Here is a 24,340-nt window from a genome sequence, read left to right as displayed (position 1 = left end):
TTTGGAGAAGGAAGCCTCAGTGGGGCTTATAACACCAAGCAGATCATATCTCTAGTGAGACATTCGAGCAAAAATGTAATACCTGAAAGGGTGTTCTCTGTGAGGGCAACACACACCATGGAGTGTCTAGAGTGAAGTTCAAAAAAATCCTAAAGGTGTTGTAGGACTCATTGTGTGAATTATTTATCGTGTAGTTACCATATCTGCATGTTGTCTGTTAGTTTATTTATTAAAGGATGCATACAGGAGGCTGAAAGCAGGGTTGAATTATTGACAGAAGTCTTATTGAATTACAGAAGAAGGTCTGTGCCCTCATAGAAGTTGTACATATTCACGTCCACTGACCTTTTGTGTGAGTCCATATTTATGTGCAGGAAAACTCTTGACCTCTCGAATTCACTTGAAAAAAAATCAACGGTCGTGGAAAATCACACAAGACAACGTTGGGTTGACAACCAGTCTGAGAAACCTGGTATTTTGGGGGAAGTGAGCCGTGTGACAAAGACAGACAAAAGACTGATTGTTGGAAGTGCTGACGTCCTTTGGTTTAGTGACTCTTGGCTTTCTGATTTGAGGGAGGAAAATGGGTGCACTGCGCACAAAGTTAAAATTATTGCACCACACAGGGGAAACGGTGGGTTTGGAGTGAAAGGAAGAGAACACTGTGGTTCTGAAATGATACACATTAAAGGCAATAAGTAAAATATGACTTGATGATTTCTAGTATGTTTAGTGTTGTGGTGAGCGAGTGTGTTCACTCTGGTGCTGATGTGAAATGGGAAACTGTAATAACATGAAATTATGTGTTCATGAAATGTGGTGAGATGGCGTTTTGACAAATCAGACAGAATTCTCAAAGACGAGGTAAAACAGTCTGCACCGATCAGGTGTCTGTGCTGTGGGGCGGATAGATTCTGGTTCAAATGAGAATCACAATTTCGTTGCTTAGAATTGAGATCGTGATTCCCCGTCACGATTTTGTTTTTCAATAATAAAAGTAATTCCCCCTGCCTGCTGAGAATTGCATGCATCTCATGACAATAGAGCCACATTACAACTTTATTTCTGGATATCTATTAATCAAATGGTTTTATTAGCACATACTTTGGCCCGTTTTGTCTAGGTAGTGTGAATTTCATACATTTTTAAATAAGTTAAACTGAAATATAAGGGGATGCATCCTTGGTTGCACCAATCAGCTGTCCAGTATAACGCCTGCACCCTTTAAATGTAGTCAGTAATGACACTTCACACAAGTTTAATAGAAATGACTAAATTTTACACATCATATTCATTTGACTGCATTAAAAAACTTTTTAGTATTAGTTTCTGAAATCCTACATTATGCTTAAAAATGCATCCAAGATTTTCTAGTAAAATATAAATAATAATAATCAAGTGACTATATATTATTATTTTAAACGAGTGATGACAGCCACCACTCCCCATCCACCCTGAGGCGATGAGGTCGTCTATGCACAACGTCCAGCGATTGATGTCCACATGAAAATACAGATGATTGCCCGACCCTAAAATGGAGCTCGAACCAGTAGCTGGTTAGCTTAGCTTAGCACAACGGTACTGAAATTCACCTCCAATGAAATTTATATTAATATTAGAAGACATATCATGTGCAAACAAAGCAGTCAACATCATGGCTTCAGCTGCAGGCGAGCGGGGGAGGAGGGGTGGGTGGAGATAAAGGTGGGGACTATTTGCATATTCATAGCTCTGCGCATACTGTATGAAGGGAAAGGTGTGGAGTTACATCTCAGCCACTTGAAAACATTAAGGGACTTATTTCTTGGAAAGAACTTCTAAATATGTAATTTTGATAAACAAGCTTTAAAGGGTTCAATCAATGCCAGGAGAGAAACTTTTATTACCTCAGAAAATCAGTGGATGAGCTGTTTTCAGTCTTTAAGCTAAGCTAAGCTAGTTTCTGTCTCCAGCTTCATTTTTACTGTACAGACATAAGTGTACGTGTTAATCTTCTCATCTGACTCTCAAGCAAGCAAACAAATAAGTGCGTGTGTTGGAACTATTCCTTTAAAAGCAGAGAAAGCAAAACAAAATAATGTGTTATTTCTGTACAATATGCATTATATATTGTTTATGTTGTGTTGGCTGTCAGTGTTACAACGTCAGGGAGTTTAACACAATGTGAAAGCGTTTGTTTCTTTTATTTCCTGCGTCTTTCTCATGAAAGTATCTGTATATAAACTTATAATGCACAGGATCACCCCCCCCCCCCCCCCCCCCACACACACACACACTGTACACATGGAAAACCAGGAAACTAACACTTCTGCAGGATGTGGAGTTACCAGCTGCCGGGTGATTTTTTTTTTTTTTTTCCTAAATAAAACATAGTATACCTTTGTTGGGAAAAAAAAACATCAGAGCAGGATTCTGAAAGCTTTTGTCAACATGACTTGAAAAATTGATGTGCACCTGTCCAGCTCTGTGAGAGCCCAGCTTCCGCACGTCGTACTGACTAATGTATGGCTGGCGTGGTGCTTCTACCTGTCAGGGTCAAAGTGGCTGCACGTTTATTTTTATCATAATCTGCTGCAAGCTTTTGGGGTGATGGGTGAGATGCCTCGCCACCTGCGTCTCAGCAGAGTGCACATACATGCGATGGCATGTATTAATCATGAAATGTTGCGCATCGGACATTTTGTTGACTTAACCCTGCTCTCCCAACATCTCGCTGCCGTCATGATGCCCTTTTGCTGCTTCTGTGTCTTCTCTCCCAGAGCTTTTTTCACGTGAAGATTCAGCTTTTTATTTGATTGTTTATTTTCCAGTGTTACGAGCATACGCGCGCGCATGCACACACACACACACACACACACACACACACACACACACACACACACACACACACACACACACACACACACACGCACCGCGTTCCTCTCTCCTCAGCTGATGCTGATTCTAGCTGATTAACTCAGGTTGACCTTTTCCCCTACCCAGCTGCTCCTGTCAGTCCCTGCTCAGGCTCTTCCAATGCATCATTCTCCAGCAGAACACTGGTCCGTGTGTGTAATGGGCCAGGTTTCATACTCCAGCATTGGCACATCTCCCGCACGGTAATCTTCCGCTTGTATAAGCAAAGAATAACAAGTGCTCTTGATTTAAAGCTTTCTGCGCGCAAGCAATCACAGAGCCAGCTCTCCAAAATCAATAGGCCACCGTGCGCTCTCAGTCTCAAGCTGCTGGGAGAGGAATCCTCCCTCCCGACGTCAAATTTGGACTCGGCGAGGGAACCTTATGTGTGCTTGCCTCCCAGATGAAATTGAAATGGACGTTGCTGCTCATTCATAAAAATCTAAGTAGCGTTCTTGCAAACATTCAGCCAGCACTGATGCTTCACAGACATCAAAACAATTTTGTTTGCTTTAGTTGGTATTCTCTGTGGCATAACAGTGGGTAATGAAATGTGATTATTATATAATTCCCATTTGTTCTCTCTCCAGTTCCATCTTAGATGCTATTTGTTATTTGACACAGTTAACTAACTTTGTGTTACAGTTTGTTCGCTTTATCCTGCGACAGCAGAAATTAAGCCGAGCCTGATAATGACGTTCGGGTCTTTGTTGCGTGAGAGGTTTTTTTGTTATGTGATACCAGACTTGAGTCGACAACTCTTGGATATTATTACATGGAGAATGTCATAAATGTTAGTGGTCAGTTGTTATTTATATAAATGATTGGTGTTGTAGATTGTGTTGAACTTTTTAATGCTGTGTCACTAAGTGTTCGCATGCTTGAATTCAATTATTTAAAATGTGTTTGTTGTAAAACAAGCTTAGATTCTAGTTTCTGTTTCTATGGACGGAGATCCACGTGACATACATTTGTCATCTGCTGTTGTCCAAGAGAGCCTTGTCTTAATGACATCTCTTCATTATTCTTTTACTATATGTGATTATGAGTGTACTGACTGCATGAGGGACACATCCTTGTCTGGGCAGACACGCAGCACAGTTTGTCACTCAGTTTAATGTACTCTAATGGACAATGTACAATAATACTATTGATTCACTTAAGGATTGGGATTCTTCATTTAAGAATTTTTAAATCAATGCACTGATTCCTGAAACAATATTTTGTACACTAAGCTACTGTAATGGAAGATATCAGCTAGTAGTTAGCCGCCAGCTATCCTGTTAGCCTGGTCGCATCAGGAACAGCAGGAACAAAGTGAACCAGTGAGCTGTTAGTTTGTTCAAACGACGGCCGGAAGTTGCCGGCTTCTCGCTCACAGTAAATACAACTCCATGTTTAATGGCTCTACAAACCAGTAATTGTTGAACTTTCTGCTAACTTCTGCCAACAGCTAACTGTTGTGCTCCGACCAGCTGTTGACCAGAAGCAGCAGCTACATCAACACTCCTTCGACGAGCCGGGTGCTTCAGAATAAAAGCATCAGCACTTTGTTCCATTTCATTTTAACAGCACTTTATTTGACTTTATTAAAGTGGTACTTTATTTAACTATAAAGAAGAAGACTTCTGCATTGGCTTTTAGCCTACTGGACTCTGAAGTGGTATTCCTCACGACAGAATATTCATTCGCATAGCTTGAAGAAAAAGCCAAGGGTTTTCACACTGATGCTGAAATACAACTGAAAAAGAGACTGATATGTGATGTAAATTGTTTTTGTAAGTATGATTAATGATATACAAATTCTTTAAAGATTGAAATTTTGCCATGATCTAGTGTTCAAAAAAGTAAACAAAAAGTGTAACGAATGGTAATATTTAATCTCGATACTTGTAAAGTCACCAATGTTTAAAAATAGAAATACATATTGAATTGGCACCTAAGTTCTGTTATAGTATGGTATTGGGGGATAACTATATCGTCCCGGCCATAGTAAGTACAAACTTCATTTTGGAGTGCTGCCTCTTAGAGATTGACAGAAGAAGTGACAACACATCACAACCAATAACTGATGAACTAGAAATCTGTCGGAAATAAACATTAAAAGTACCTGGTAAAATGTAAAAGATGATTTTCATGTACAAATAATGTAACGTCTTTAAAAAACAGTGTACAGGTATAAGAACAGAATCTGCCTGATACAGATGACTTCATATGAACTGACCTGATCGTTAGAGAGCGGTGCATGTCACACTGAACAACCTCTTCTCATTCATTTTGTGGGGTTCACGTAAACAGAAAAGTGTGGTTGTGTGAATTTGATCAATCACTGTTTGAAGTGGTTTTGGCATGTTACAAAAATTGTCAGGCACAATGTTAATTAACAATTAAAATTAACATTAACATTAACATCAGTTTGTTAATTAGAATGAACAATCTAATGTTAGATTGTTGTTAAATCACCTGCTGTAGTGTTTGTTTGATCTGGCCCCGAGGCTCCTTTGACCCTCGGACAGTCATTATTTGAAAACCATAGTGAACTGTATGATTGGAGACAGTTTGAAGCCCAGAGCTGAAACTTTAAGTCGGCATTGTCCTTTCCGTTTGGAGCCAGAACCTTCCAGTAAAGGAGTGTACGGTGTTGCCTTTCACACTCTGCAAACACACCCCGCTACCTCGGACAGAAGCCAACAGTAGCCTCGTGGCACCGCTGACCTTGACATTGGTCAAATAAGTCAGAACAAACGTTAAACTGACATATTGCCGGACAGCCTCCTGTTTGGGGATTCTTAGTGTCGCTCCTTCACTACAAACTGGAGAAAAAAAACATTGTTTATTCTTTAAACAGAAGCTCTGACAGTCCAAGACGGGACGAGTTCAGGAGTCGGGGAGAGCCGCAGGGAAGCCAACTGTCAATCACAGCTGTTAATCACAGCCGCACGGCAGACATCAGAGCCTCTTCTGACCCTTGATAACATAATAACGGAGCAATGTACAAAATGACCAGCACACTTCTTAGAGGGCCCAACTCTTTTGGGTGAGAATCAGACAGCATCTAGTGGCCGTCTGTTGCACTGCACTAACACACTGGCTTCAGCTTCAAGCCGTGGTCGCGGCTGCCTGTTTAAAACCCTGTTCTAATATTTAATAACTCTTTTTATTTGGCATGGTGATCAGAGGAAACACAGGAGAGCGTGTTCATGTTAAATTCTTCAAGTTTGCTGCACTGCAATCTGAGCCCAGTCAGCCCTGCTAATATGCAGCGTAGGCCTGTCTAAGCACATCAGATCTGTTGTGGGGGAGTTAACAAGGAGGCCCAGATGAGTGTCAAAACAGGGCTCTCATCAAGCACCCGAGCAGCGCCGCTGCTTTGGTGGAGGCCACAGAAGTTTCGACTGCCGTGACCTCTAATTCACACTGACCTGTGGTGGATTTCTAGTGATCAAATAATTCCTCCTAATGAGGTCCTAAAACATCCAGTTTATTTTCTACCTGGGCAGAGAAATGTCATTTATTTTAAATGTTTTTATCTTTACGCTCTCAGTATGCACCTTGACATTAAACCTAAATATGGCAATTAGATCATTCTGTAAGTCTATCATAGCAAATATATAAATAGACCATAATCCACACAAGCTCACTCACGTCTGTTTTATTTGTTCGGTGTATCTGTTCGATTTCTCAGATTTCACCCGCTGCTGCTGTCTGAAAATTCCTGATCACATTCTGCTAATATGCACATGAAGAAACACAAAATCACGCAGGTGAAAAGTGTAAACGGTGCCACGTTCCCCAGGCACAGCAGGTGGCAATTGTTGTAGGTGTTGTTTCTTTTCCCCATTTACACTTAAAAAGATTGTTATCAGATAGCTAAAACCCAAAGACATGTTATTTGGTTTGTAATTTATTTGGATAGAAACTTAAACACACAATAATCTACCAACATGCGGTGATGTCTTTGTACACAGTGCTTATGTACTTTTCTACTTTATCCGCTGTACGACCAATTAAGTAACATTAAGCAGTGACATTTTTGTCCCAATTAAACTCTAATGCGCCTCCTCCATTAAAGCTGCTCCTCGTTCTGATCTGATTCAGTCTGTTGTGATAAGATCTAAGTTGAAATTAAAAAGCTCTTCCTGTCTGATTCATCCACACGCCGTGAAACAATAATGTGCAGTGCAATGAATAAAATATTGAAAACCTTGGCTCGCTAAATGACATACACTTACCACCATGATAAACTTCCCCAGTTGTGCCATGTTGCATGAGGAAGTGTGAGTGTGTGTGTGTGTGTGTGTGTGTGTGTGTGTGTGTGTGTGTGTGTGTGTGTGTGTGTTTATGTTTGTGTGTGGTGCTTAAACTGAAGTAGCATCTTTGCAGATGGATTTAAAGAGGCAGAGCTGCTCAGCTGTCACCGGGCTGCCTTGTGGCGGGGCCAGAACTTCTGGGGACAAAGACGTGCGACTCATTTACAGTCACGGTTCCACCTCAGTTAAAAGCCAGTCAGCCAAGTGCACTGGAGCCGTCTCTTTGTTTGTATTCATGTAGGAAAGTGAAGTGTGCAAGTGTTGGTGCTGTCTAGAAGGATGACTTGAACTGCTGATCACAGGGGTGTCGTTAGGAAAACCAGATGTAACATGTTCACATGGACTGAAAACATTATAACCACTCGCACCAAATAGTGTTGATCACCTTGTAATAGTGGCGCATGGCAAGTTCTGGGATGTATGAGACATTATGTGAACAGTCAGGTCCGGTAGTTAGGGTGTAAATACTGGAGCACTTTTGACAAATGTCAGACGACTGGGCTGTGGTCAAAACATGAACAGGCGACAGGGTGTTGGTGAACAAGTCTTTTCCAACTCACAACTTACAGGACTGAAAGAATCTGCTGCTAAACGTCTCAGCTTCAGGTACAACAAAGCGTTTTCAGAAGCCTTGTTGAGTCCATGCCTCGGTGGGTTGAAGCTGTTCTCGCTGCACACAAAGGACCAACAGTATATCAGGTGTTTATCATGTTTATATGTTCATGATGTAGCATTATTTGTGCTTTTGGTTGGTATCCAAAACCCAATGTGGGACTCAATTTGTGCAGGTTTCAGATTTAATTCAGTCTGATGGTGCTTTGAGTGGTCGAGTTTTAACACAGGATATCTACCTGACACTCGGTCAACCAAAGCCTCCTCTTGGATTTTTTTAAAATTTTGTTTAATTTGTCTGTAGAGTCCCGCCCCCCTTGCACAGCTCATTAATCCACTGCATCGCAGAGCCCACTCAAACCTCCTAGAATAATGAAATAATCTGAGCCTGTGTCTGAAGGTTCAGGTTGTGAATTACAAATTCTGATGTAGGGACATTTACAAATGTTAAATATGTGATACATTTCTAATAATAGTGAAATAATCAGGATTTTGTGCTGTTAATATCTATTTTCCCACCAAGTTATTTTAGTATGTCAGTGCTTCAGAAAATGACAAAGTCAATGGCTGGATATTAATTCACCATAATATAGTGACATGATTTTATGTGTCGTATTGAAAAAAGAAGCCTGAGTTCATATCATATCTGCTCAAATATAATGTTGAGATATGTTTTTTTACATTTGTATTTACATTTTAAATTATTTTAATGCGAGAAGAAGCAGTTTTATTTACAATAGCAAGTGCATTATGATTCATCTGTTTGTCACATATTAAAAAAACAAAGGAAAGGCTACTGTCTCGTCTCTACGAGTGCAGGCCAGCCACAGCATTGTGCACATCGGCCTGTTTGTATTTTTACTCAGTGTCAAATAGCCTGATGTCTCTATAAGTTGTCATGTCCGTACAGAACAGATGGGCATTATTGAAGTCTGCTGACAGTTTAGCTGAGGCCGAGCGCTTGAAATGCTGTTGAGATGGATCCGACCACGTGAGTGCCCTGAGGAGGGCCTCACTTCACACTGTGCCAGTCAAGCCATGCCGTGACACTCCCATCTCTCAACAAGCAGAGCATTGCGGCTGGCACTCGCTGTCACAACATGGCAGAATGATAGGCCCTCGCCGCTCGCTCCCGAGTCTCCCGTTGATGATGGCGTCTGCTGAACGGTCGCAGAAAATGTGGACTGTAGCTCCCTCAGAGTACGGAAGGGTTTGTGACCTTTCTTCTGCTCTGCTTGTGAGGCATCTCAAGGGAAGGCCTCACCATCAGCATCCTTTCAGGAGCGCTCTTCATCCCTTTCCCCCTTCGTCTGTGTCCCTGCTCGCGGTATGCAGCTCTGAAATCATATATAGATTAACATGGAATTGCTATGCCCATATTCATGTCAGGTATAATCAAGGCTTTGGAGAGCCATGTCATTCCATCAGCGAGGGCAAAAACAAACCTCCCCAGTGGGAACAGAATGAACGGATCGTTTCGAGGTATTTCTACACCTGACAACATTTGAGACGGCGGACACGCAGGTAGAAATATCTGAGCTGCCAAACAGAAGTGGCAACGTTAATGGACTGTCTATGTGTGTTTAAAGTCGCAGCGAAATGGAACATAAACCGTCTACGAAAACCGATGAGTCAAGTGCTGTTTTTATATCAAGGGCGCATGAGCTAGTCCTCCCACTTAGATTTCATTTACCATACAGCATTCAGATAGATGTGAATGGACACCGTTACGTAGGATTATTATTTTTTATTTTATTTTATTTTATAAATCGGTTGCAGGTGGATTTTTTTTTTTGTAGCCTAGCTTCTCTGACATCTTACAGTCTGTGTCTGTTCAAACTGTTTGACATTTTGGGAAATACGCTCATTCACTTCCTTGAGAAGATTGTTTCAACTCGTCTCACACACAGCGTGATATCAACCTTCTCATCCAGCACTTGGATCGCATGCAAAATAGCATATTTCCTAAAATGTCAAACTATATCTAACAGTTAACAACAATTGATTTATTTTTACATTAAATCTTTGCTGTTAAAACTATGCCGAGTATATGTTGTAGTCAAAACTGGCAGAAGTGTTCACTGCCATTCAGCTGGCCCCTAACTGTTGAGGCCTGCCAATGACCTTTAAACTCCAAAGGACTTTGATCTTTGTGAAAGGATGTTTATTAATCCATAAAAAATAGACCAAAAGAATGACATTAATAGGTTATTTTTTCTGTGCCATTCTTATCTCGACATACAGTACATATAGAGTAAACTGCACAAAACTCCCAAGTCAGGTTCTCTTGTAATTTGCATGATTTTAAATAATGAAGTCTATATTTAAGTGTACAGTAGTGTATGATTATGTTTAGTTTGATGTGCTCTGATTCATTTATTTGGAAAAAAAATAATCTGATTACACCTGCTCTAAAATGAAGGCACCTCAAATATTCATCAAATAAATTAAATTCACTCACTGATTCACTGATCCATGGCCTCACCTGTCCCGTACTGTACGTCCCATGTGGCCAGTTGGAGGCATTGCGGCGTGTTCGGTGTATCTTCTATACATGTGCTGTTGTCCTGCGATAATGAAATGAAAAGCCCCTCACATGTTTTAACTGTCACAACAGTGAGACACTTTAAAGTCAGCTTCTCGTGAGGTGGAGTAAACTGTGGTCAGTCGGGAACACGTAATAAGCTGCTGGTTTGTCGCATAGTTCCCAGTGAACACAAAGGTCATTCACACTGAAATAAATGCTCAGCTAGCGCTCTGCTCTTAAAGTTCACTTTACACACGTTCAACTCAACTTTTCTTCTCCTGAGCGGTGGCAGCTCAGAGAATATTGGCTTCCTGCTTCTGTTGCTGTCACTGGCATGACACTGGTATGACACTGTTATTCCTTATAAAAGGTCAAAGCTGGAGGCAAGCTATTTTTTTTTACAATGGATATTTATCTCTTCAGGGCTCTGACACCAGGGGTGTGTGATCGCTCGTTTCTGCGGCTAGTCTCCGTGAGCTGACTGGACTGATGACACTCCGGCTCAGTAATTACAGGGCTTAGTTGCGTTAAACTTTTTCCCTCTCAGTTTGCTTTAGATGCTACAATTCTCTTTGATCGCTCTGTGGCTGCACGGAGCAGAGATGTTGCCACAGCGCCGGTGGCACCCGTTGACCTTAAGGTCAATCTGGCAGCAGGTTCTGAGTTTTGACAGGGGCAGCCAACTGTGGAGAGAGGAGCATGCCTTCAGGCGCTCAGTGTGTTCCGTCAATGTTCATTAGTCAAATAAACTGCATAGTATCACCCCTTTGTCTTTTATTAACAGGGTGAACCAATGACAAATTTAGTTTGAGTCAGGAAGCTGACAGTCAGTGTAACCTGCCTCTTTCCATCACCAAGTCCCAGTAACGGTGCTAAAAGGCTCACTATCAACTGCTGTCATTACATATTATCCGTCTTCCCGATAACATGTGCGAGCTTACAGTACACAAACAAGCGCACGCAGCTCCTGAGAGGACAGTGGCCGTCCGAGGGATTGATGACATCGACTCGGTATAAGCGACTGACGTTTTCAACAGTGCAGTATTTCACCTCCCGAAGCAGGAGGGGGTCACAAGTGCACGAACAGCTCATTACAGAGATGAGTCAGAGATGTGTGGTGAGAGACTGGCCTGTTGTACTGCAGGAGGTGAATGAAACAATTAATTTCTGCTGGGTGAGAGCTGCAAAACACACATTTTCCTATTTTGTAAGGATAGCCTGCAGAAGTGCCACGATCGGCGACTCTCAGGGACTTTTTTTTTATCGCGCAGTAGCCCCAAAAATGATTTTTTTAGTTGCATCAGTGAGTAATACGCCCTACTTTGCATGATGTTGTTGCATCATCCTCGAAATATTACATACTTTTTTTCCCCCCTGAAACCCAGTTTCTTTAAAGGATTACATAACCGTGAATTTTGAAACTTGGACTTAATGTTCAAGTACATCGTCTTCAGGTTGTCTTGGTGGTAAAACCAAAGAATCTGCGTGTCATGGACTGAACATATTACAGCGACCTGCCTCTCTGCATCTCCGTCTGAATGTTGAGTCTCTATCGCGGTGAGGAGCGTCACAGGCTGAAAATATTACTCAGTTGCAGTGAAGAGAAAAAATCGGAAAGTATCTACGTTCTTTAAGATTTTCATTGTATCATTTTTTTTTATATTTTATGGTTGAATTTGTAATATTGGTTTCAGACATCTATAACCCGATATTCCAAATGTAAAGTAAGGCTTTTTGATTTTTTTTTTTTACATAAGATATTCTCCTTTGTTAGGTTTTTTTGGGGGAAATTAAGCTGAAAACATAAATAGTCACGTAGATATATTGGCACACATTAGTCCAATGTAGGTTTACCCTTATTCTGCTGTTGTCTACAGATAATTAACAAAAAGTTGCGGTACAGAAATGATAAATTGGATTTGAGGTCGTTCAGGAACAATTCGATTTTCACTGCATTTCCACTTCAGTTTTTTTAAATGCAAAATTAATTTGTTCAGTCGGATAGGTGGGTGGAAATGCGGTTAATGCTCCTTTTTTTGTCCTGTTAATTATAACAGTTTTTTTTTTTATTAATAATCATTAATGAATTATTAGTTATGGTTGGTCAAACCTATAGTGACATAATGAGCGTTCGTTACGTACAAGTTTTTGCTAAATGAGGTGACAAAATGTCGATTAGGCCTCACACTACCTGGTAAATCTCTGTATGTCACAGTATTCAGAGTTTTTGGTGTCTGGTGAGACATTCCCGCTCTGACCAGTTGGAAGCACACCAGAGCATTCGCATGGGTCGAGCACCTGCACCAGAGAAATCCGCTGGCCGAGCCGGCCAACTTTCAAATTAGCCCTAAGCTAACGTGAATGGGGATAAAATAATGAGATGGTGCGGCTCTTCTGGACTTTCTGAATCTTAACGGATCACATTCCGATGAAATATAATTCCTTTCGCAGGTGTTACAATGCTCAAAACATTTGATCCAACATTTTAAAACCACATTAGCAGCGACGGTGTAGGCTTTGTTGGAGCTGATGACATAAGCATGTGTCAACAGTGACAGTGTTTTTGTAATCAATCTCACTGGCAGAATAGGGAAACTGCAGGTTTAAATAATACAAATTCAAAAAAGACAGGAAGTGACTGTTGTTAATGTCACAATAAAAATAGCAGCAGTAATACCAGTGTCAGTGTTAGTAATTCAGGACAAACATGACAAAATCCACCCATTAAACATTTGTTCCCATTTATATAGGCGAGAGTGGAAATTCTTTTGAACTATTCCATGGTAAAGGCGAGGCATGTCATGCAACTATCGCTTGAAGGAGCAAAAACCGGATCAGATACGTAGCTATAAGATACGCAGAGCATAACGTTCCCAAAATGTGGAGAACACACTTTATCTGCAAACGAGGAGATAGTCCAAAACAGCTAGAGGTCTCGCCACGTTCCACGGAGACATTGTTTAATCATATTTAATGTACCTTATCTGGAACTATTTTAGGAAGAGAACTGATACCCCCAATTTCATGTCTGTATTGAGGCTGACAGATTGTCGAATGTGACTATTGTGCCTGATTGCGCTGAGACAAGATGACTGAAAGCAGAGGGAAGATTAGTGAATGCCTCCGTGTTGACTGGGGATTTTTCCATGGTCGTAATGTAAGTGCTGAAATGGACAGATGCAAGCAGGCAGCAGAGCCAGCAGTCGAGAGCAGCCGCTCTGTATGTATAAGAAGCAGGAAAAAGTTGAGCGAAAAAATATCCAAGGTCTTAGATGAGTCTGAAAAGATGCAGAACTTCTCCCTCTGTAGGGGTTTTCCCCAAGCTTACTACAAAAAAAAAAAAAAAAAAAAAAAAAATCCCCCACCCTCATGGTTTGAAATGCAAAGTTAACAGTTTTACTCAGCCCCCCCTCAAGGCTCGTATAGTCTCTCCTAATCTTTTTTAATGTGTCAAAAGGCTTTCTTGAGAGTCTCTGTGAAATTTCACACTTAAGTTGTTTGCGAAGTCAGACTGAATTACGGTGTAGAGTGAGGGTTAACTTTTCTGAACGGGCGAGGGAAAACTTTTAAAAAAAATGTAGTGTGTGTTGTGTTTGTGCTTGTGGGGGGTGTTAGAGACACACTGTGCACTCAGACTGATGCTGGATGTAAGTCTGGACTTCTACATCTGAAATGGATTGAGACAGGCAAGTCATACAAATGGACATCAGCGAATCACTGGCAATGCAATCTAATTTAAGGTGACAGTGTTGTCATGAATAGGAGGTCAATATTATATTTTTTGTTGGCTTTCAGTGGAATTATATTATGATGTTTTGATCATATCTTTGGTTTACAAAAAATGTGTTGTATAAATTGATCTCCACAAAGCTGCAAACCTAAAAGTAAGGTTAGAAAGGTTAATTGTAGTAAAGTGTGAAGAGTTTTGTCCACACAACAAAACAAAGGGGAATTTGAAATGTAATGGTCCATATGTAATATATTCTGTTTTAACACATCAAGGCGTCTTTCTCTAACGACATACCAGATTATTATGTAGGAATAAGATAAGCCTGCTGTTTTAATAAGACACATTGATCTTGTGTAATACAACAAGATACAGTGATGTTTTCATCACACAAAAGGTTTGAACTTGAATAATATGAAATGTAGTAAAAAGAAAAATCGAAACATAAAAAGAATAGTGGTCAAACAAGAAAAGTAATAACAAGAAACTGAGTAAATATGTTCAGTCATGATGGCAGTTAACCGCTGCCGTAATATATCAATGTTGAAATCGTTTTCCTGTTACCAATATGATATCAATTTTCACCTTATTGCCCAGCCTACACTTAATATATGATGTATTGCAACACAAATGGAAATATAAAATAACTCAAATAACTAAAATAATGTCATAATCATACATTAAAGTACAATGTATTAAATTGACTTATATCAATGAGTTAAAACATTATGATCACTCAGAGATGACGCCAGTTACACTGATAGTCTTCTAATAGTCGTGGCAACGTCTCTGCTCCATTAATGGTTAAGTGAAGAGTCGGTTCTCGGTAGTCAACGTGTTGATGTGGGAGACATGAGCAGCTGTAAAGATGTGAATGACCAACCAAGGAAAGGGGCACAAATTTCAACCATTTTAATAGTGGTTATAATCTCCTAAATTATATGCGACTATCATTCCTCTTATTTCTTCTGTTTTTACCGGCACCTGAATATTTGATTAAAAATCTAATATTTCGAAGCGAATTTCAAATAGTAGTTTTGCTTGAAATGCCCATCCCCAGAACAAATGGCTGTGACCGGATCACTGGGTTGGACCATCTCCGAAATGACAGAGCTCGTGGGATCAGTAGTGGTGAGGATCTGCTGACAGTCCGAGGAGAGGCAAACCACAAACCGGCTCCACGGTTTTGGACTTAAATGATGTGCTGCTAATGTGCTGGTGCTGGACATCTAAAGACACCTTTAGACACCTGAAGGGGTTTTGTAGAGTCCAGGCGTCGATGGGTTGACCAACAGCCTACTTGGCAGAGGCGGTCATCATGTTTGGATTCATCACTGTACGTAGATACTCTCCTAATTAAGGCAGTATACGTGTTGCCTATTCTTTCTGAAAATAAATACTACTTATTCTTGAATGTAGCCAACATAATTATTATTACACATTCTCTGTGACCCTACTTATCTAACTCTTTACTGAGGAGCTGTGATGCTATCTCGGACCGCCCTCATTAACATTGATTGGTCAAAGACATACACAAACTACAAGAGTCTAATATGAAAGTCTTTTCCACTACACAGACATTTTTGTTCAGATTTGGTGCATTTGATTAGTTTCATCACCCTCCGAACGGGCTGAATCCATTCTCTTAATGTAATTTGTGGAAAACGTACCATGACAGTGTAATTATTTTGAGGGGGCCAATTTGCATTTCCAGTGCTCTGCAAACTCAACGTTACTGTAGGTTCTAAGGCCTTAAAGATAAATTAATAATCTAGAGTATTTAAAACCCATGAAACATTTAAATGAAGTAATTTCGCTTCCTAAAGGGCATACTGGTGATGTTACCATACATATTCAGACAGACACACTTTTTAAATAAACATCAGCGCTAATCACTGAGACAGAAATCAGAGCGAGAGCAGAAAATATTTTCTGGAGCTTTTAATGGTTCCTTAGGGGCTCCCCTCTGACTTAGATTAGATGGGATTTAGACAAAGTTGATGTGTTTACCAAAACTTGGAATTCTTTTTATCTCAGTACATTATGAGGATCGCAGTCCTACTGTATATACTTTTTCACTGATATCCCTACAACACAAGTGTTTTATTTGTATTCAGTTTAATGAAGGATGCAGAAAGGAGTGTAGCAGTGCAGGAACAGATGCTGTTTGTGACATTTTTATGCAGCCGGCTTTGATCAACTTTGAAGGGAAATCGATTTGAATTGTTGCTCTGCCCCATTTTAGAAGACGTCTCATCAAACCGAGTTGCAAAGGGTCTAAAGACTACAAGTGTTCATTTTTGTTCCCCTTGTGCTGCAAATTTAGTAATTGACTCTGATATTTAGCTTCAGGCAGTAACCTAATAAGGCCATCCAAGGTTAATGATAGACCCTTTTTAGACTGGCTGAACGTCTGACACCGATATGTAGTGGTGGTGAAAAACAATTATTACTTACATGAGAGACACTCGGGGCAGAAGCCCCTGACATCTGAGTGAAGCGTTGTTATTCTGTCTGTTATTAGCTGCTGTATTTTGTTATAGTTTGGCCTGTGCACCAGATGTAGCCATTGGATATTAGATCAAAATGCCACAGTCGTCCAGACAGTGAGAATCTCAGCAGTGGGTTGTGTTGCTGCTTTACAGCCGTCTCTTCCCAGGAACTCCAGAGCCACAAATCTCAGTGATTTAACATCTTTCCCATCCAAGCAGCTGGAGTCAGCACAAGTGTCATTTGCCATTGCCAATCTGCTGTCATTACGTCCTCTCCCAAACAATTTATCCCTTCCCCTCCTGCTTTATTAGCCATAGATTATGGGTGGTCGTGGACAGTGGAGAGGCAGAGGCTGTCGAGGTAGCCTTGTAATTGACTGTGTGGAGTCAGGGTGGATAATCATTTGAGCGTCAAGCACACTATCAGTAAAATGCTGTTAAAAACAGCTGTTGTGTTTCCACGATTGAGCAGAATTTCACTTATCAACATTTTGAGTTCATCCTTTTACTTGTTAGGTAAACATTTTTTGCCATGCTAGCAGCAAGCAGCTACAGATTGTAGTGCCAAATGGTCTGTTGGACTGTGTCTTGGTCGTATATCACTTTAGTCAAGACTGAAATATCTCAACAGCTATTGGGGTGTGAAATTTAGTTATTTAGTCGTTTACTTTAACTCCACATTTTTCTACTATTTTACAGAATTCTGGATCCTCTGCGGGCTCCACCCCCAACGCTCCAGTGACTGGCTATAAGCGGATGGTCATTCCAACTCAGCCTCCTCTGACTGCTACCAAGAAGTCTACGCCCAAACCTCAGGCTCCGGGGGGAGTCTCGTCCATCCCACCTTTGTCTGTCAGCCCGGTGGCCAAGCCTCAAGGCCACATGGCTCCTCAACCTGTTCCAGCCTCCTATGCTACAGCATCAACCCCAAGCCAGCCCACCTTTAACGTCCAGGTGAGGTCAGCCCAGCCCGGCCCCCAGCATCCAGCTCCAGGTGGGCACCATTTTGGCCAACAGCCATTTCGTAGCCCCTCGCAGGTGCAGTACATGCCGGCCCAGCCCAAAGGTCCTGACTTTGCCTATGGACCGCCGCAGCCTGGCTTTTCCCAGATGGCACAGGGTGCATATCAAGAGCAGCACCATCCAGGAGTGCCTCAAGTAGGTGGAATGAGCTCCAGAAGACCTGACGCTGTGCCAGCCCAAGCATACCAGCCTCAGGGCCCCAAGAAGACCTACATCACAGATGAGCCCCCAAGTTTGGCTCAGTACTCTTCTGGACCAGTCGTTCCATCAAAGGTAAGATGATTTTTCATTGCGCATCACATAAAACCTTTTCAAACAGTTGCCATTATTCTTAGATATTGCAGGTTTTCTGAGAAAGAAAGATTACTGCCATCCGCCCATCCATTCCTCCACCATTTTCTTCCACTTTTCATGGTCTGAATTAGTGGCAGTAAGTTAAGCAGAGTAGCCCGGCCGTCCATCATCTCCCAACTCCTTCTTGAAAATCCCGAGGCGTTTCCAGGCCAGCTGGGATATTTAATCCCTCCAGTGTGTTCTAGGTTCGCCCTGGAGCTTCCTCTCGGTTAGATATCCCTGGAATACCTCCATAGGGAATCGTGCTGGAAGCATCCTGATTGGATACTTGAACCACCTCAACGGCTCTTGTCAAAAGTGTAGAGGTCATCCTTCAAGCCTCTATTTAAACTCCTCTGCCCAACTCAAAGACTGAAAAAAAGAATTGTGGTTACTTATTTCTAAAACTCCTATTAGTCATTACTTACATTCAATGGTCAAGGTTCAAACTTGTAGAATCAAAAGGTAAAAAAGGACAAACATGACCCACACCTATTTAAACGGACACTGTTTCAGATAAAGTCTTCACCCACATCCACTAACCCTGCAGGACACAATATGACAGAGTCAGGACAACACAGCCTCATCTCATTCTCGCTCTGTAGCATCTTTCCAGTCTTATTGCATTGTATTTAGGATAAATTGTGTGTGTGCAAGATTGTGAGTGCACCACTGTGGCATTTTCTGTCACTGTATGCTCATGCATGCTTGTACGTATGTGCACACTATGCATACATTTGTGCAGCTTTAGATGGCAATGCTATAGGGAGCTGCTCACTAGCTTTCACTGAAATGCTCAGAATAAACAGTTGTTTTAACCTTTATGAATTAAAAAAAACCAAAAATTTGCTCTGTAGGGGGTTTACACCATCTGACTCCATTTGTCTCATAAAGGGCAGCGTGTATTCAACAGCATATATCTACCAGCTGCGGTATGTAAAGCTAAGCTTGTCCCTTCATTGTTGTGTCTATCTTCGATTTGATTGATTTACTTGTGTGTCAGTGGAATGTGAAAGTGTGGCCGTGTTGTTGCAAGCAAGTGGTCATGACTTATTGTAGAAAATAATCTCTACAAGTTAAAACAACTGACCTTTCACTATTAATCAGCAATTTTCCAATCATATCTTAGCAACTGGCTCAAACTTTCTCCACGTTAAAGAAATGTACGCACAGGGCTGCTGTAAGTGTGAGTTTAGGGTATGTTGTCTGTCTTGTTCATCTTTCCAAAACCCTAAAACACAATAGAACAGAATGTGAAACTGAATCGCGAACGGCTTCTGAGGAGATCGGAAAGGTTTGCTCAAATGTTCAGCTAACTACCCACAGTAGTACACACCACAGTGTTCCTTCTAAGTACAAGAGTCATCATATCGTGAGCTATCTGCAATATTTGTGACAAGAAGTTCTGTCCATGACTCACGCATCTAATGAGTAGAGGCCGTACTTGCAGGCTGTTATCATAGCGTCCAGTAGGTAATGTTTGTGGCTTTGGCCTGTTCCTTACCAGCAACCACAGCCACAAACTCTACATTTATTGGAGCGCTGGGGTAATGTTAGAATGAAATAAGGGTTTGTCCACATATTTATTGCTTTTTAAACAGTGCTTTTATTATTGGGCCTGCTAGCCATACACATACAAGGATAAGGCTGCAGCTTTTTCTCTGGATTGTCATGTGAATAAGGTTTGTTTTTACGACTAGACATTCAAGTGCAGATTAAAGACCTCTTTGACACAGGTTCTCATTCGAAAAATATTCCACTTCAAACATTAAAAAGACTTCAGAAGAGAGTGTTATTAGCCACTTCTTGCAGCTAACATTCAACGCTATATTAGCCACATGAGTTAACTAGCAACAGCTGACTGAATCTGCTGGCAACAGTAGCAACAATTGATAATCGTCACCTCAAAGCACAAGCCTACTTTTGTCAGGCATAACAACTGTAACTGAGAGTGGCTTAATGACCAGCCAGTTAGACTGGACTGCTCGTCCTCATTCTCTGTAACATCAATATGTATCATAGTAACGTTTTTGTAATCAATAGTTTTCATCAGTATATCATTGAGAACCACAAAAAAGAAAATAGATACTATTTAGTGCAAAAAACCACAACCAAAAAATAAAAACTCATATCTATTATAATGTAAAAGAGAAAAAAAATAAATAAAAGAGACATGTACCGTAGTAAAGAAAATTGCAAGATTCTGAATTGAGCTACAGACCTTTTTATAGAACTGTACTTGACTGAGAAGAATTATAATATGGTGTCGTCCCTTAGAACAGAGTAGTCTATGCCACAGAGACAGCTATTCTAATCTCAATATATCCAGCCTTCGACAATCTCTGGAAAGTGGAAGGCCCTTGAGTTTTGTTTAATTCAAGGATTTTATGCTGGTTCAAACTACAAACTGGGCCTCGCAGCCTCCGGGAATAACTCATCAAGGACTGTACTTTACTAAATACAAATTACCTTCAACATTGCAGCAAGTATCTTAAAAATAAGTCTAATTATATTTGTTCAAAACAAAAGTCTACATTTTGCTCGAAAAGCTCGCTTGGGTCCCAGTATGATGCATTATTAAAAAACAAAAGGTGGCGTTTAATAGATTTGTGAGCATCTCTTTGATTTCAGATAAAAGAAAATCACTAATTTTACAGATATAGCTTTTTATGCCACATGTATATATTTGTCTTCTTTCCCAAGGTTATACAGTAGCAGGATAATGGGCTCTGTGCCACCCCACCGCCACCCCTCCCGCTTTATTTGAATGCTTTGAAACATATCATGAAAATGAATGCACCATATGCACAAATTCATCTGAATGATGTACCGTAAATGACTATGGAGTCACACATCATGTTTGACCCTCCCCTCCCCTAATATATGTGCATCCAAACCTTGGCACTCAACGTTTTTATTTGTTTATTTATTTATTTTGTGTGTGTGTGTGTCCATTATAGCAGATCTTTAATGCCATAACAGACCAGAGACATTATAAAAGACAGATTAGAATGAAAGCAAAATCTGTCAATGTTGCCTTTATGATCATCACTCTGCTTGACCCAAATGGCATGACATGTTCATAACCTTTTACAAATGGTATTAAATCGACTTAAAAGAAGTGCAATGTGCCTCTTTTAAAAGTGTTGTGTAAATAAACCAAAACACAGTCAATTAAAAAGAACTTATTCCATATTTGTCATAATTATCAAAAATGATCTCTATTTATTTGGAGTTAATGGTGGTTTTATGTAATACCCGGGACTTTCTCAGTGGGGGGTCTGTGACTTTGATTGAGGACTTTATTAAAGAGATAATTTCACATAATTGAGGGTATTCATAGAAGGTCAGTGTCATTAGAAGTCTAAGATGAACGCCTCAGATGAAATTCTATGATCTAGACTAGTTCTGATTAGCTCGCCCGTTCTGCCCCCCGCCTCACCCCGTGTCACCCTCCACCACTCGACACGCAATCGGCCAACGTATCCTTACTCACACGTAAAGTGAAGGTGTAAGAACAGCTCCTCACATCAACATACTTCAAGGACGCTTAATTACCCAGATCCGGCAGCGTTTGATCTCCATTGTCGTCCAAAAAATTAACAGATTTCATGGCTGCCGGTTAACATACCAATTTCCGCGAGTCTCTCAGTCTTCCCCGAAATTGGAGGGAAGTTAAGCTGGATGATGACTTGTGTTACTGCTGAGCTTGAGTGACGTTTGACAGGGGAGGATTATTTTGAACTGCTCAATCCCTGCAGCCAGTTAAAGCCCCCTCAAAGGTCAATGATGGTTTCAACTGTCAAACATGTTTAAATAACTTGACATGTTTTTGCCTTCCAGTTCTGGCCACTTTGCCTTTTGACCTGTTCAAGAACATTTGCATATGCTGCCATCAGGATGTATCCCCAAAAAAACACTTTTAAACACTGAACCTGGCATGAACTCTTATTAATCTCCTAAAATTGTGTGCCACCTCTGACAGAAAGCAGTCAGCCGCACCTGTGAAAATTCATCAATTCATAAAGATTACTTAAAGAACTTATCTACACACTAAAAAAACATATTAACTGTGTATTTATATTGTACTTCCTCTTTTAATTTATTATATTTTGAATAACGAATGTTACAGAATGGGCGATAAACACAACTGAATTATTGTAAAAGCAAATTGAACAGTTATCATGATGGAAAGAGCAACATGAATTTTGATTGAATTTTGAGGTTTGAACCCAGGACCTTCTTACTGTGAGGCAACTGTGATAACCAGTTTCAGCATGCCACCCCAATAAAAATATTAAATATATAAAGTAGTTAATAATAATCAAATGAAACAAAATTGCAGCATGTTACTCACCCGAACATCATAAAGAACCAGGACTCAAAAGTTATCACTACTGTAGATTACATGCTTTTTCTTCGTTATTATTGGATAAGGATAGTACTGGCATCAGGTGGGCTAATTATGAGAAACTCAGAATTCAAAATACTACTCTTATTTTAGATCTCCAGTTCTTGATTTTGGCAATGGAAGACATAACAGAACATATCAGTAGTACCAGGCCATATTAGGCTATACAGTATTGTAGCATAGCAGTAAAGATGGAAGTCAATATTTTGTATGTGGAAGAAAAGCCCTCTGGGTTACATGTAAATAGAGAATAAAAGGGGGCCGAGGATAGACCCCTTGGGGAACTCCACAAAAAATAGATTTGGCATTGACAGTGTTTTTTGTTTTTTTTACTTCTCTGCTATTTGGAAACTCAACTACTCATATTAATCTGAAATTACTTTGCAGTGTCTTGACTCTTACAGTAAAAGGAGTAGCAGGATTATATTTCCTCCCAGACATTTGCTATTTTAGTGTACTTGTGTCGGAACGTCATGTTTAGCAGACAGAGTTGCATGTGCACGAGCGACAGTCTTTATGCATGGAAAAGTGATCAGGTGTGAACACTTGGCTGTGTTTTTACATCATATGTGATGTCATCTCCTCAGGTGGTTGACCCCAGCTGCCCTCACTTTAAGAGCTATGTGCAGGCCCTAAAAAAGTAAGCGGAGTGAGTGCAGGGTTACCACCTGTGCTATAGATTACCAGGGAAGATTCTGTGCCTGGTGAAGGGTTACCATGTATAACTACAAAGAGAGAGCCCAAGGCTTTGACAAGATGAAGACATGTTATCCGCAACCCTCTGATCTTTTCTCTGTATAGATGCACCTTAAACCAAATTGCACTTTGTTCTATGTCAACCATGTATTGACACAAATAGTCCCGTATTTTTTTATTGTTTTGAAAATTTCTGCATAGTAGTTATGAAACAGCCTCATTTAAATAACATAAATTGTTTTTGATCAGATTAGTGATTATATCATACACATTCAATATCTTTTTGTGACCCCCTGATCTATTTTCATTTCCTTCACTGCCTCGTCGAGCCATAACACTGAAAGCTCTCACATTTTTTTTTTTTTTTTCAGTCTTATCTACAGATTTTCCCTTCGGCTACATGAAAAAGAAATAAATACTTCCTTAGAATTCCTTAAAGCTGCCTTCTATTTTTACTAAACCATAAAGTGTTGACACAAAATCAGTAAAAGCACCCTTAAATTCTCATTTTTTACCCCGACACCTTAATTTATTTGCTATTCAAACACCACCAGTCTTAAAGGACACAATCATGATACCTATTTCTGTGTAGCCATTTCTCCCATATTAACATACGGTGGAGCTTTCAGAAAAATTACGCCACTAAAATAAGCTTTTGTGTGTGTAAATGTGTGTTCAGGTAATGAATCCAAAAGTATAATTAGAGCATTTTCCATGCTATTTCGCTGTGATATTGTCTTGACAGCACAATTGAAAACAAAATTAGTTGTGATTTTGAAAAAGCACACCTACTCATATCTAAGCATGAATACTCCAATTACGCCTGTGAACCACTCTGCCCTTTCAACGCTTTCTTTGTTTCTTGTCTTACTCTTCAAGAAAGCAAAATTATACATATAAGCAGAAAAAAATAACATTCATCATTTTTTGTCAGAGTGGACTGTCACTTATTACTTACTTACTGTTCATGTGTTAATGACACAAAAAGGAAAATAATGGCCATTTATTGTTCACAGAAAGGCCTTATGTGTATTCTTGACACCAGACAAATATCTGGAGTTCTTTTCCGGCCTTAGAAAAATTTGTATAGTTGGTTATTGAGAAATTTTGAGACTTACTTTAATTTTTACTTGCTAGCAAGCTTCTTTTTTCTCTTTTTGCTGGAACATTGATATGTTCCTTTACATAACAACTGCAAACTGCAGACCAGAGAATAGGGTTTGTTTCCATCCATCTGTTAAATGCTCTCTTTCGAATTGTGATAAGTCTTGAAGTATCGCAGTCGTTTCTGCACTTGACTGGAAAATTGAGACA

At 40.3% G+C, this 24,340-nt stretch overlaps 1 protein-coding gene across 4 annotated transcripts in view; it reads left to right on the top strand.

The window, feature by feature from the left end:
• Positions 1 to 24,340, top strand: part of lpp (LIM domain containing preferred translocation partner in lipoma) — a 158,483-nt gene that overhangs the window by 79,771 nt on the left and 54,372 nt on the right. For all 4 annotated transcript variants that reach the window (XM_069150858.1, XM_069150856.1, XM_069150857.1 and 1 more), the window contains one exon: positions 17,263 to 17,859. In XM_069150858.1, coding sequence (XP_069006959.1) covers positions 17,263 to 17,859 — 597 coding nt within the window. The remainder of the gene's footprint in view (positions 1 to 17,262; positions 17,860 to 24,340) is intronic.

This window comes from Embiotoca jacksoni, unplaced genomic scaffold, assembly GCF_022577435.1.
Source record: "Embiotoca jacksoni isolate LCO1_2020_lvr unplaced genomic scaffold, fEmbJac1.0.p SCAF_16, whole genome shotgun sequence".
Taxonomy (NCBI): domain Eukaryota; kingdom Metazoa; phylum Chordata; class Actinopteri; family Embiotocidae; genus Embiotoca; species Embiotoca jacksoni.
This window is presented reverse-complemented; position numbering and strand designations above follow the sequence as displayed.